The following is a 13,281-nucleotide window of genomic DNA, read 5'->3' on the forward strand; positions in this document are numbered from 1 at the left end:
GGAGCTTTGCTTTGTGCACTGGGGCACAGTCATGCTGGAATAGAAAAGGGCCTTCCCCAAACTGTTGCCACAAAGTTGGAAGCATAGCATTGTCCAAAATGTCTTGGTATGCTGAAGCATTAAGATTTCCCTTCACTGGAAGTAAAGGAAAAGCCCAAGCACTGTAAACCAGCCTCATGAAGAGGTGTTTCTGGATACTTTTATCTGTATATTTTGTATCACGGTAGTTTGTAAACCATTTATTTGTATGGGGAAAAACTCCCAATATTTCTAAAACCATGGCTGAAATCCACTATTTGAGGTTCCTCTATGTGATAATGTTCTACAGTCAAATGTTATAGAAGCCATTCATCTGTCTGCTAAGTTGCCTAAAACAAATTATAAAATATGGCGTAAATAACATTAAGTTAAAATCTAGATAAAAGTGGAGCCAGTACTAAGTCTCAATAGAAAACCCACTGTTTTAGCTATCCACAAGCTATAAGACAGTAAAGTAACTACAAACTATCATTATCAAACTAAAATACCAATTTTTGTGTAGCTGTAGCTATTATGTATTATGTCAAAGTAACCTAAGACTTAAAAATATCACTTCAACTGGCAATTTCCTTCAGATAGCCTGTGGCTTAAACCCTTCTCAGATATGACAGTCTCTGGGACTGGTTAATGTTTTGTCAGATATTTCAGATAGTGAGGAGGATCATTTCCTGCAATTCCACTCAAAGAAAGGCTGAATACCAGCCTCAGTGACTCACTGTTGCCATATAAACCAAGCCATGATCATAAAACATTGCCTCATTTCTGGTGAGGAAACAGGAAAAAGCTCCAGGACAGGTGTCCCTGCTGTAGTGTAGAGTGACGTAATAAGTGTGTAAATTCTATTTTCTTAGGCCCCTAAACAACAAAAGGCATCTTGACTGGACAAAAATACCTGTGACTTCATGGGATACTGCCGAGAAGTGGCCTGATGTTAATGTAAACCCTGAAGAAGAACATGATTGTTTTCATGAGCTGCCTCTACCTACCTATGAGAATTTCCCCACTGCCCGCCCAATAAAGGCCTATCCTTACCTTATCTCTGTCCTAGGAACTAAAAGCTATGCTGCCTGGTTCAGGTAAAATTTGCTTATATCGCCACCTTGTGAACATCTATAAAACAGCAGGAGAAGAAGGCACAGAGGCTTGCAGTAAACCTTTTTCACAGAGAGTCAACAGCACAGGTCTAATCAATGATGTTCACTAAGGGAACTTTTAATGACCTACATAATCACACCATACAGAGTCCATTTTTGCCAAAATTGATTTTAGTGTCTGAATTTCACCAATCAATTTGAAAACGGGTAACTTTATGTTTTGACTTGACTTGAATTTGCAGATCTGAAATAAATTTGAACAGACTGAATTTTGCTGTTTGAATTTTTGGATGATTTTCAGGTTACTAAAGCCGCTAATTTAATATAAGCAGATTTAATAACCCAAACAACCTGTGAAGGACCATGAAAGACAGCTGTTTCCCTTCAGGGCATCAACATGTGGATGCTAACCCTGACTCCTTACCCACATAACTTAAAAGGGATTATTAAAGAGCTCATTTTAAACCCTTTAAAACAGGTTTTAAAGACATCTTGTAGTCATAAATGATTTAGTACTTGTCTCTGTGTGCTGTGGTTTATTAACCAAGTTTGTATTAGGTTCTATTTTGTGTTTATTTCCTGTTGGGGTTGTCCTGTTTTTGTTTTCTTGATTTTGTTTTTGTTTTATATGCATTTTCTCTGTGTTTACATGTCCTGTGGTACCTCTGTATATTGTAACGGTGCATTAAAACAAAATCAAACCAAAATTATGTGGCTTTAGTCACTGCATATATAGATGCCCCTGTAAGGAAATGAAATAGGAGAACACATTGCATTTTGTGTGACTCATTTCTATTAAAGCATCAATGCCTCCCTCAGGTGGACACCAAAGGTTCTGCCTCCAGCAGAAACGCACAAGGCAGACTTTTTTCCTTTGTGCCCAGCGTTCAAAACTTCAGATGATCCATGCAAATATTTTATGCACCTGCTCTGATTTAACCTTTACTGAACAACAGTAGAGGTTACTCGATCAGATTCTGTGGGATGGATTTCAAACTTTACCAAATGGCTGCATTGAAATAAATGTCAGAGAAGCTGAATAAAAACCAGATACATCCTCAAATTGCAAATTCCAACAAGAAAACCCCCGTCCATCAATTCAGTCTTTGCTGTACCCTCCCTCCTTTAGGGGAACACAAATTCCACACAACATAAATCAAACAAGCCTCTACTTACTTACTCAACTCAGTTTATTTACAGAGTATTTGAAGAGCCATGTTTGCAAATGTACTGAAATTACTGACAGTACTCATCTTCTTCTTCTTTACATATGGGGAGCTGCTTAATCAGAGTTTGATCTCTCAATATTTTGATCTAGATGCTTCAAAAATCCAGTGAGTGACTGTGTCTCGGTTTAGGTAACTGTCAAGTCCCTCAGGGAAAACAATAAATTAACCAGGTTTTAAGCCGTGCTCCAACTTCCAAACTTGAGTAAATGTAGCAGTTAGAAACAGTTAGTTAATATTTCTGGGTGAAGACAGGACACAAACAAATCTAAGCAACACCGAGCCTGCGATACTCTGATAAAGAGCGAGAGACCAACCAAAAAACAAGACGGCTTAACAAAAATAGTTTTACTACAACATAACGTGACAGTCCTCCCTCACACGAGCCCTTCGAGTCGTGATCTGATGTTATCACACTGATCCCAACAGCGCAGCATCTTTAAGAGGAAAGCTTTAGGATTTTTAGAAGTGTTTTCTGCAGGTCAACAAATCCCAATCTAGAGTTTGACACAAGGTTTTAATGTGTGAAGTTCTGAGCCAATAGAAAATCTGGAATAGTAGCATGAAGACCTTTTCTGCAACCACAATGATTGAATCAGTTATATTCACTTGCATAACCATTAAAGATCAGTATAATAAAAAGAGCAAAAACAGATGAGACCAACTCAATACAATCAATGTGAAAAACATCTTTGTAACTTATGATAAAACCTGAAAAAGAAAGAAAAAAAAGCCTAATCTTTCCTGTTAAACACAACTTAACGCCTCAACTCTCACAAACACCCAGAAGAGAACTAGACTGAACTGTCCTGATATCAATTTGATTATGGTACATACTTTTTTTTTTTTTACGAAGTTACAGAACTGAAAATAAAATAGAGAACAGGCAACATAGATAGCATGGACAGACAGTTAAAAAGGGAAAATAAAAACAAAAAGGGGCTAAATGTCCTACACCCCTTAAAAAAAAAGAAGAAAAAAAAGACATTTTCAACACATTTTAGTAGTCTACTACAACATGCATGCAGTTCCTTTTCAACACAAAGAATCTGCATCACTCTACCTTTCTGAATGTGTTGGTAATGGCTTTTTTTTTTAAAAAAAGAAAAAGCATGAGAAATAACCTGCTCACCCTCCCCAAACTGTCTGACTGGGTTTGAACTGAAACTTGAACAGATGTGAGAAAAACCATGGATGGAACAAACTTTACACTGAATGTTTCTGAGACTTTTGTGTGGGGAAAATTTCACACAGACGCCTAACAATCTGCTCGGAAGCATGTTGAAAGAACAGAACATGACATTAAATCAGCAGATCGTCAGCCTAAGAACAATCTTAAGATGTAAAGAATGAAGAGATAAAATTGCATCTGCAAGAGCCACAGATTAACACTAACTTTGAACGACATGCTGTGTTTCCTCTACTGGCAAATTTGGCAAGTACGCAGCAACCTTCAGGTTGTCTTCAAGTTCATTTTACAGTAAAAACATTGGAGTGAACATCCATCAGTTGTCTGTGGATGAAAATGTTCCGAGACATCCTTTGTCATTTTTATTTCCGTCTTACTGTTATAAATTTAGCTTGGTATGCGCTGCTGTTACAGAAAGTGTCTTTTAGAGGTTTGTGATGGGTCGAATAGGATCGTCTTTGCTGTGCGAAGAACATATTGTGAGACACTTTGCCTCTGTGCTCAGTATTAAGTGCCCTTGTGTGAATCTACTCTTGAACTACAGTAGTTACAACACTGACTTTACTCTCAGTGCTGTGAGGTGTTGGTTTGCACAGATGCATACGAGTGAAAATCCAACTAACCCTCTTATTTAATGTAAGGGCTATTCTGCAAAAACTCCTTATTCCCTATTCCCTCCTATACTCCTATTCCCTAAAGAGTTAAGAGGAGTTTCAGCATTCAGAATTGAATTTTTTTTTGTCTGCTTCCTACTAGTGGGGAGAAAAGACAGCTGAACACTCTACTTGTCGAAACAACATGTCATTGTTCACAGAAGACATACAGATGTGTTGACAAATAATGCATGTGTTAAAAGAAGAACAGCTTTAATGTATAGTTTGCAAACGTACCAGTATGTGCCTACTTCAGGACAACATATTGCATGTGATTTTTAAGACTGTAGTGGGGAGGGTGTCATTCTCTGTCCATGCATTTAAATAGCAACACGGAAAAAAAAAAAGGTTAACACACACATAACGCGCCTTAGAGAGGAAAATAAGTCACCCAGAGGTCTGCAGCAGTAAATCTCGTCATTTCTTTCAAATAGATTTGGACTTATAATCTTTTTTTTTTCTTTTTTTTGTGTCCGTTAAATTCAAATGTTGACAGAATAGGAGTACATTTTGTGGATCACATTCAGACGCCTCGTATTTCTTCCTCTATACTTCAGTGTTGCCCGCGTAGAGCCTGGTCCATGCTCGGGCTGTGGGGGACAGACAGAGAGATAAAATGGTGAAGGGTGTGAGTGGGGGTGGGGTGCAGGACTGTGGACAAGGAAAGAGTTGCAGTGTGTACCGAGATGCTCCCACAACAGACACCCTAAAGTAACTGAAATTCAGAAAGTTTTTAAAGGTTTTCGGAGCAACAGTTGGTTTGTTTCAGCTGGGACAGCAACTAAGTAGTATTTTAATTATTAATTAATATCATTTTCTCAAAGAGCTAGTGATTTGGTATTTAAATTGCAAAGCCCAATCTGACATATTCAAGTTGCTTGTTTTGTTGCAGCACCAGCAGTTCAGAACCCAAAGGTGTTCAATTCCCCGTTATAGAAGACTTGGAAAGCTAGAAAGCATTTCCTGTTTTATCAGATTGTTGCTGCTGATTAAGAAGTAGTTCCAGATAATCTTATTTGGGGGTTTGCTATGATTTACATCATTCTAGCATGAATATCTTTGAGTTTTGGACGGTTATTCAAAGTAAACAAGCAATCCGAAGCACTGGATAGTTAAATGACAGAAAAAAGTCACAGCTTCATGAGCCCAGGAAAAAAAAAGGCCAAGGTGAACCCGTTTACACCACCAGTACAATACCAATTAAAAACATACATGTCACAATGGTTTTCTACTCAAGCTTTCGTTGCGTACATCTTGGTCCATGCTCGGGCTGGGGGAGAAACAGAGAGTTAAAATGGTGGAGGAGGATGTGAGGGCGCCTGTGGTGCAAGACTGTGGATAAAGAAAGTGTTACTGAGTGTACACAGAAGAGTTTGTTCAAACTCCCAGAACAACAGGGAGCCTGCTGAAATGTCCTGGAGTTTTCAAACACAAAGCAAGTTAGTCAGTCAGTCAACAGAAAATAAATCATTAACAATTTTGTGGATCAATCAACAAAGTTTATGGGATTTTGTTTTTAAAAATGACTTAAATGATTATGTCTGTGCTTTTTAATTGTTCTAACATGATCATCTTTCGTTTTGTTACTCGTACAAAAGGAGATATGAAGTTATTACAGTGGGATCTGAGAGACACTCGCTCATTTTATGACTTTAATAACCTTAATAGGCATTTGAATGAGTCAAAGACGCATAGCACAAACCGACAAATGATCAGTTCGCTGTGTTAATGCATAATGCAGCCTCAAAAAAAATAAAACAATTAAACTGCAGCATTCATCTATCCTTTGCTGATGATCACAAAAGTCACGAAGCAACACATTTAGATAAGATTTTAGCAGGGTCTGAAATTAACACCTGCCGAGAGCCAAAGGTAGGTCGATTTTCCATGTGGTGAGTAAATCTCACGAGGCTATCTGCCATACTGGTGTGTAAACATCTGTAACCAAACCCAATCAAAGCATCAAAGCTAAAAAGTTGGCAATTTGGACGACTGAAATTAGGCTAACAATGCTCAATTTTTCGTACCGCAAATCTGGTGAATGCAGTTGATCTTAAGCACTTTAATGAGTGCTAAAAATATGAATCTAATTCTCACCTGTCTCGATGGCATTGCTTTCGTTTTTCTTCCACTGCTCTGCAACATCGTTTGCCAGGGGATCATCTGGATTGGGAGCACTTAATAACGCCTGGATCGATAGCAACACTGTACGGATCTGCAGGGCTGGAGACCACTTATCTGGAAGAAGGGAAGTTCAGGGGGAAAAAAAAAATGCAAAACAGGACAAAAATAACAGCACTATGGTCAATAATGCAAAACAAGGGAAAATTCTGGGTGATACGTCATTGGTATTGCTCACAAAGACCAAGCAGTCAAAACACTCTCGTGGTGGAGACACCAAGCACCAACCAGGCAGTCAGGAATTACTGTGAGATTCACTTTTTCCTATGGCTACTTCTAAATGGAAAAACCTCTGGTTCTCATAAGTCTAATGAGTCAAAACAATAAAATGTGAGCAAGCAATCAACTGTAAGTGCCGATCAGCGTTGCCAACTCATCTGCCATTATCTGTTCTTCTCTTGCTAAACAAACATTACACCTCAAGTTTGTTTACCTCAAAACTTGATTTAATGGTTGCAATCACATCTGCTTCCTGAGGCTTCATCCCACGACTGCTTTTTGCAAACAGGACCAGCTGCTTTTCAGCCCAAAAGGCAAGGTGCAATCCATATTAAGCTATCACAATATAAGTAATTGAATTCTATTTTTTCCTATCTAAATATCAGCTCCATAAGCTCATAGGCAGTCATTTCCCATAAACAAGATCTGCCAAAACTAGTATACTTAAATAAAAATGACATAGATAGATGGTTGGTGAAGAAGAAAGCAATTAGAACTAAATATCTGTCTGTAAAAACAACATGGGAAATCCATAATAATCCGTGTCTGTGGGATATTTAGATAGTAAGAGATTTTCTTCCTCAGGTTGATCCAAAAATCACTAACAGCAGATTTAACTGTTCATGATGCTAATTTTCAAGGTCTGAAACAAAACCATTCAAGCTAAATTACACAATATGCTGCGAGTGTGGTTCCATACTGATGCTACAAAATTATTCACATGTGAAATAATTCTCGCAATTCAAACTGTTCTGTTTTCTTACCTTTCAAAATGTCTAAACATATTCTTCCCAGTTTGTCAACATTGGGGTGGTAGATTTTGGTCATGAATCGCACTTTGGGAGCTGCCATGGGATACTCTTCTGGAAGAAATAGTTCAAGTTTAAATGTGCCTCCTTCAAAAGGAGAGTCTTGAGGCCCTGCAATGACCACATGGAAGTAACGTGCATTCGATTCGTCAGGCGTGGCCGTGATCCCTGGAACAGGCTCTGCCATCAACCGCTGTGTCTCCTGAGTGTGGTCAAAATGAGAAACACATAACACTGTTGTTGACTTTTCTGAGTTAAAAAACAGCTGTTGAAAAAAAACTGTGGAGGTGTCAGTAGACAGCCGACTTTCAAGTGTATAATGGATGAGGACATACAATTTCACCTTGCTTAGTCACACATGCACTTTCAAACTCACCCTCATACACATAAAACAACATTCCACAAGCTATTAATAAACACAAAGTAAAAGGCAAATGAGGTCTGGAGCACTTGACACATAATGTACAAGGACTTACTTACTTGATGAAGTGCAAAATGAATAATTTAGGTATTCAACTAATTTTTTTTATCATAGATTAATGTGCCATTTGTTTTCTCAATTATGCAACAACCAATTGGTAAAGTGTTAGAAAATAATTTAAAAAATGTCCAAATCCAAAAATAATCTTTTAACTATCACACCAGTCATACAGACAATTATTCACATTTACAGAGAAAGTATCCAAATTATTTGGAACAGATTTACTTACTGAAATGTGTAATTGTTTATCAAAACAAATCGACTCAACTCTCAATCTTTTTGGCATCCATTTCAAGAATTCAGTTCACAGATTACTGAGTGTGTATTAAAAACCTGTTTTCTGATTTCTGCTACAGGTACTGTGCTATACTAAGCAACCATCGACAGTAGAAATCAAAAGGAGGAAGTGAAGCATTTTTCATATTTCTGCATTTGATCAAGCAGGTGCACTGGTACATCTGCAACCAACAGGAAACACACTGGCTTAATCTTGTTGTGAAAACTATTCTCTTCTTCCTTACAAGTACAGGCTGCTATAATGATAGCTCAAATGTGTTATCAATCGTTCAATGTTGTGTTACTGACTGTGAAAATCTGCTAAACAAGAGAGAGAGAGAGCTGCTAAAGCTAGATGTGGCGGAAACGGCTGATCGCGCCCACTGCCGGGCCTGGCCCAGTGAAGTTGCGGTAAGGCTGAGGGAGGAGACCGCAGCGCAACAGGCCTTAATTTTTTCTTCCCTGATTTTCTTTTTCGTTTTATACAAAAAGAGCAATACTACCGTCTTTGCTTTGCTATGGGCATTTAAACGTTCTGAGACCACAAGACAGCGTTTCACATCAGCGCCAGACATGTGTAGATACAAGCTACAGCTGCTAGCTTAGCATATTCAGCGAATTCATTCATATGGCGACTAGGACAAAATGTCAAAATTTGATGATTAATACTAAAAATCAGCAACCCGGTAATGTGAAACCTGCAATTAAAGTACGGCAACAAATCAACAAGTACAAATTAATCAGCCACAGATCAGAGCAGACGGGTGTAAACGGAAGTGGCAAACAAAACACTTGCAGACACGGACCAACGAGCTAGCTTGATAACTAGCTAGATAAGAGCTAATTGTGCTAACCGCGCTAACGGTAGGCTACACGTTGGGTGGCAGTAATCGTACGTCCATATTCTTACGAAATAATATTTATAATACTCAAACACTGGCTCACTGATATATATGTATACTATCCGATGTAAAGAGTACCTTAATAATCCTACGAGGCAAACCGGCCATCTTGTGTTAGCTATTATATTTTTAGCCGTAGACTCGCCTTCTCTTCAGGTTGGACTGACTGAACTGCCGGGGCGGGGACAGTTAACTCACTCTTCCGGTGGCTTCAGATGACGTAAGAAAATATGCTGGCGTTCAAGATTGTCTATAAAAACATAGATACTCAGTGAATTTACTTCTACATTTTGATCAGATTTTCGGGGTAATTTTAAACTTACAAACACATTTTAAAAAGTCGCTCTTAAATATGACACTACTGTATTTATAAATTAGATTAATGTTTTTCTCTTCAAGCCTTAACACTCATCTCTAAAAAGATATAAAAATAAAGACTATAAACATTTAAGTGTTCTCTTTGCAATACTGGCCTTGCCTTTTTTCCTTGTATATATCCTTTCGTTGTATGTTGTACATTCTCACTGCTGTAACAATCATTCATCAAATAGAAACTGAGAACTTATTTTGATAAATAAGTAAGATCTAAATTAAAAATAATCAAACCGGAGCATCATATCTGCAAGCCAATGATATCCCACTTGTTGTCAAAAGCAACACAGTGGATCAAATTACATATTCTGCCAGTGATAGTGGTTTCTTCAAATCCAATAGCAGGATGCCATTTTTATTCACTCAAATCAAGGGCGCATTAATTTAATTACCCTATCAATTATTATTATTGCATTTAAACTTCACTGACATTTATTAATGGGCCACTGCTTTGTCTTGATGCATGTTCCATTATATTTCTGCTGCATGGACATTAGGAAATAATATTGATTTTATTTCTATACACTTCTGTCATTTGACTGTCTGTAAGCTGTCAAAAACAGAATTAAATTGTATATGAAAACATCCTAAAGCTCAGCAAAATATTAACATTCAATGACCTAAAGATAAGTTGATAAGACAAGTTGACAACACCAGCTTAAAAACTCATGACAAACAAATTACTATATAACACTTTATTATACATCATTGTGACAATAACATAGACAAACATTATTTGCGGTGCTCTATCCTTGGCCTTCAGCTATCTGTCCTTTGGTGGATCCTTCTTTATGCGTCTCATGTGGTACCTGTGAAGAGTGAAACAGAACGAAGCTCATTTTGACAAATAGTCTACAAAAGGATTTTTGAGGTACTGATATATGTTCTTTGAGCACTCCATTCCGCTTCACCATTACATACTGCAATGACACACATCTATGGTGTAGTCAATAAAGAAATAAATGAGACTACTGATCTAGTCCAGATAAAAGAGCACCATGTCTATTTGGGGGGATGATGTTTAAGTGTCAACTTCCATTTTCTGGTAGATGTCAAAATTAGTTGTTCTTTTACATTCGAATTCTAAAATCAACTTATGAGTAGAGCACAGCTTTTTTTTTTTATTTGCATGTGTAATCATTAAAGAAAACACAAGTACATCAATACAACACACAATAAAGAATTTATCTGGAAAGATTGAGCTGCTCCACATAAGATAAAAGGCAATACAGAGTACATGGATTAGGGGAGGTGCAGTGAAAGGTCAATGCAAGTGTGGGTCATTAAATCAGAGAAAATAATTTGGCTTTAGGTGGGTGGCAGGTAGATGATTTATGTGTGCATGTGGATTTGGATAAACTTAATTACTAACCATGTCAGTAACAAGCGATCATACACTCCCTCAAACTAATATTGTAATCCTGAGCCAAATGAGAGAACAGAACAGGAGGGGAGACATCAGCTACTGTCCCTGCCTCTGCACCTTGCTCGTTGGACTGCATTTACAGAGCAAAAGTGCTTACAGATACTGTTCCATGTACTCATATCACATGCTTGGTTTTTATGCGCATTGGTTTAGAGACTAATTAAACACCATTTATTGTTCTTTATCAGCCATTTGCCTCCTCTTCGGTGCAACCTACACAACGTCTCCTTCCATTTTTTTTTAGGGTAATGACAGCATAAAACTTGATGACACACATTTGAAAATGTCAATAGAAGGATATATATATATATATAAAGACACTGGGTTCAGACCTACACAAAACATGAAATTATAGAGGAAAATGTTCAATCTCTGTGCCTTTGTCCCTTAAGTGGTGTCAAAGGCCTTTGTCAATGCTGGGTTTTTGTGTGTGTGTACTTACTGTCCAACTGGATACCACCGATGTTTGGTAGTGAAAAACATCTTGTTCAGCTCCTCTATAGTCGGCCCCTCTTTGTCCTTCAGCACCTCCTTGCTGAGATGGGCCTTCAAAACCTGGTCATGGGTCTCGGCCTGGTTGGTCAGGGGGTCTGGCCGCTCTATAGGCTGCAAAGATGCGCAGTCATGAACAAAGTACCCTCTTCCATATTTTATTGTATGTAAATTTCCAGCAATTCTGCACCAATTTAGATGTTTTTATGTTGATTAGTGACACTGTTATACTTTAAACATGACGGTAGTATGCAGATGTCATTCCCAGTACTTCTAATTTGTTTGCAGTTCTCTGTTGTTTCACTCTGTAGCAAGACCCTTATAAGTATTCTTAAAATCAGTTAGATAGAGTTAGAGGGGTCCAAATTTCACATGACACACTGAGCATGAACAGGCTTTTATTAAAGCACACAGATTGTAAAAACAGGAACCGTGTGTTCTAAGACAGAGGTGGGCAAATGAGGTATGGAGCACAGAGAATCTGCAGGGTTTTATCTAAAAACCCGGATCCTCTGACTTCTCTCTAAAAGTCCTAATCAGTGAGATCATTGGATATAGATTCTGTCATCAGAGCTAACACATTATTTTTCAGGAGGCTAAGAAACACTCTCTTACCTGCGTCAGCTCATAGGGAGCGTCCACAGAGGGATGGTAGCACACTATGGTTTTCCCATCTGACGTCACACCGATTTCCACATCACTAAACACAAGGAGTTGTAAGGTTAATTATAACAAATGAACATTTAAGCAAGCTAACTGCAGACGAAACCATGTATGTCATAAATACAATAACAACACCTCAAAACCCTTTGACCTTCTCCTGATAATCATGTTGAGGCCCCTTTTGCGAAATATGAAACTCACCTGCCTCAAATCTTAAACACACACACATATATATATATATTATATATATATTTCTGTTTACCTCACTTTTGATGCAATAAGGCTCATAATTAAGAATGTTTTCTACAAACGTGATATGAGGGTTTAAATGCAGCTTAGTGTCATAGTTACACTAAATCCAGGTGTATTTATTTTATTTAACTTATTTTTTGAATTCAAACTCTTAGCATACCTGTTAGGTTCATCAAGTGAAGGACCGGTGGCGCTGGACGTCTGTCTCACTGTCACCAAACATGCTGCAGCACAAAACCAAACAGGTGAGACACAAACATACCAAGCAACTGACATAATTAACAGGACAACAACTGAATATATGCACTACAACAGATCACATTAATGTCATTTATACGCATCTTAGACAGTCACGTCTGGTTTTGAAGGCTCTCTGTGAGACGTAAAGGTATGACACCTGCTAACAAGTCAACATTAATGGTTGACCGTTAATTGAAGTTATTTCCATTAAGGCAGATACATTCTTTCGTATTGTAGAGAGAATAATCCTAGCAATTCTTTTACGGGAGACATTTTGAGATTTTGCAACGGGTTTGACAAAGACAATTAACGCTAATCAAATCTAAATGTCAGACATATTCTCAAGGTTAGCCCCTGTTAGCTTCAACTCCAACAATCGTTGCGTTTACGTTTTTGAATGCTAAACTAACGCGACGTCTATCATGTACTTTGTCTGACTGATAAAAAATACAACTTACTTTGTGCACTTCGTCGTGTGGTGCCGTTCAAAAGTCGCGTTAAAAGATTTTGTAGCTTACACAAATGACCAGTCGCCATGCTCAGTTAGGTGTGCGTCGCTGTAATAGTACCGGCTCAGCACTCAGACTCCCTCAGTTTTGTTCCACCTCTCAACCGACCAGCACAGATTGGTCAGTACTCCACAATAGTCATCCTTTTCCAAAAAAAAAAATATTTTTAAAAATAATTATATATATATGAATTAATATTTAATATACAATCACTGTTTTTATGGTTATTAAAGTGTTTAAACAGGGTTAAGCTGTTTG

At 37.9% G+C, this 13,281-nt stretch overlaps 2 protein-coding genes across 4 annotated transcripts; both read right to left on the reverse strand.

Moving 5' to 3' along the window:
- Positions 1–2,857: 2,857 nt before the first annotated feature.
- Positions 2,858–9,304, reverse strand: ube2nb (ubiquitin-conjugating enzyme E2Nb). Of its 2 annotated transcripts, none has more exons than XM_046379014.1 (4): positions 9,148–9,304; positions 7,366–7,612; positions 6,299–6,439; positions 2,858–4,791 (listed from the first exon to the last, which is right to left on the reverse strand). In XM_046379014.1, exons 1-4 carry the CDS (start codon positions 9,175–9,177, stop codon positions 4,748–4,750), a joined length of 462 nt encoding a protein of 153 aa, XP_046234970.1. In that variant the 5' UTR covers positions 9,178–9,304; the 3' UTR covers positions 2,858–4,747. The 2 variants fall into 2 exon arrangements, with proteins under 2 accessions (XP_046234970.1, XP_046234971.1); XM_046379015.1 differs by lacking the exon at positions 2,858–4,791 and adding an exon at positions 5,431–5,471.
- An 817-nt stretch (positions 9,305–10,121) lies between these two features.
- Positions 10,122–13,138, reverse strand: mrpl42 (mitochondrial ribosomal protein L42). 2 transcript variants are annotated; one of them, XM_046379016.1, is made up of 5 exons: positions 12,973–13,138; positions 12,435–12,498; positions 11,975–12,059; positions 11,310–11,473; positions 10,122–10,250 (listed from the first exon to the last, which is right to left on the reverse strand). In XM_046379016.1, exons 1-5 carry the CDS (start codon positions 13,049–13,051, stop codon positions 10,205–10,207), a joined length of 438 nt encoding a protein of 145 aa, XP_046234972.1. In that variant the 5' UTR covers positions 13,052–13,138; the 3' UTR covers positions 10,122–10,204. The 2 variants fall into 2 exon arrangements, with proteins under 2 accessions (XP_046234972.1, XP_046234973.1); XM_046379017.1 differs by having other exon boundaries at positions 13,033–13,135.
- Between the last annotated feature and the right edge of the window lie 143 nt (positions 13,139–13,281).

Source organism: Scatophagus argus, chromosome 22, assembly GCF_020382885.2.
Source record: "Scatophagus argus isolate fScaArg1 chromosome 22, fScaArg1.pri, whole genome shotgun sequence".
Classification (NCBI taxonomy): domain Eukaryota; kingdom Metazoa; phylum Chordata; class Actinopteri; family Scatophagidae; genus Scatophagus; species Scatophagus argus.

Coding starts and splice junctions, on each gene's coding strand:
- mrpl42 (XM_046379016.1), bottom strand. CDS start 13,051: ATGGCGACTGGTCATTTGTGTAAGCTACAAAATCTTTTAACGCGACTT. Junction 11,474..11,974: donor CTCCCTATGAGCTGACGCAG/GTAAGAGAGTGT, acceptor GCATCTTTGCAG/CCTATAGAGCGGCCAGACCC. Junction 10,251..11,309: donor CGGTGGTATCCAGTTGGACA/GTAAGTACACAC, acceptor CACTCTTCACAG/GTACCACATGAGACGCATAA.
- ube2nb (XM_046379014.1), bottom strand. CDS start 9,177: ATGGCCGGTTTGCCTCGTAGGATTATTAAG. Junction 7,613..9,147: donor TGCCTCGTAGGATTATTAAG/GTACTCTTTACA, acceptor GACCACACTCAG/GAGACACAGCGGTTGATGGC. Junction 4,792..6,298: donor AAGCAATGCCATCGAGACAG/GTGAGAATTAGA, acceptor TGTCCCCCACAG/CCCGAGCATGGACCAGGCTC.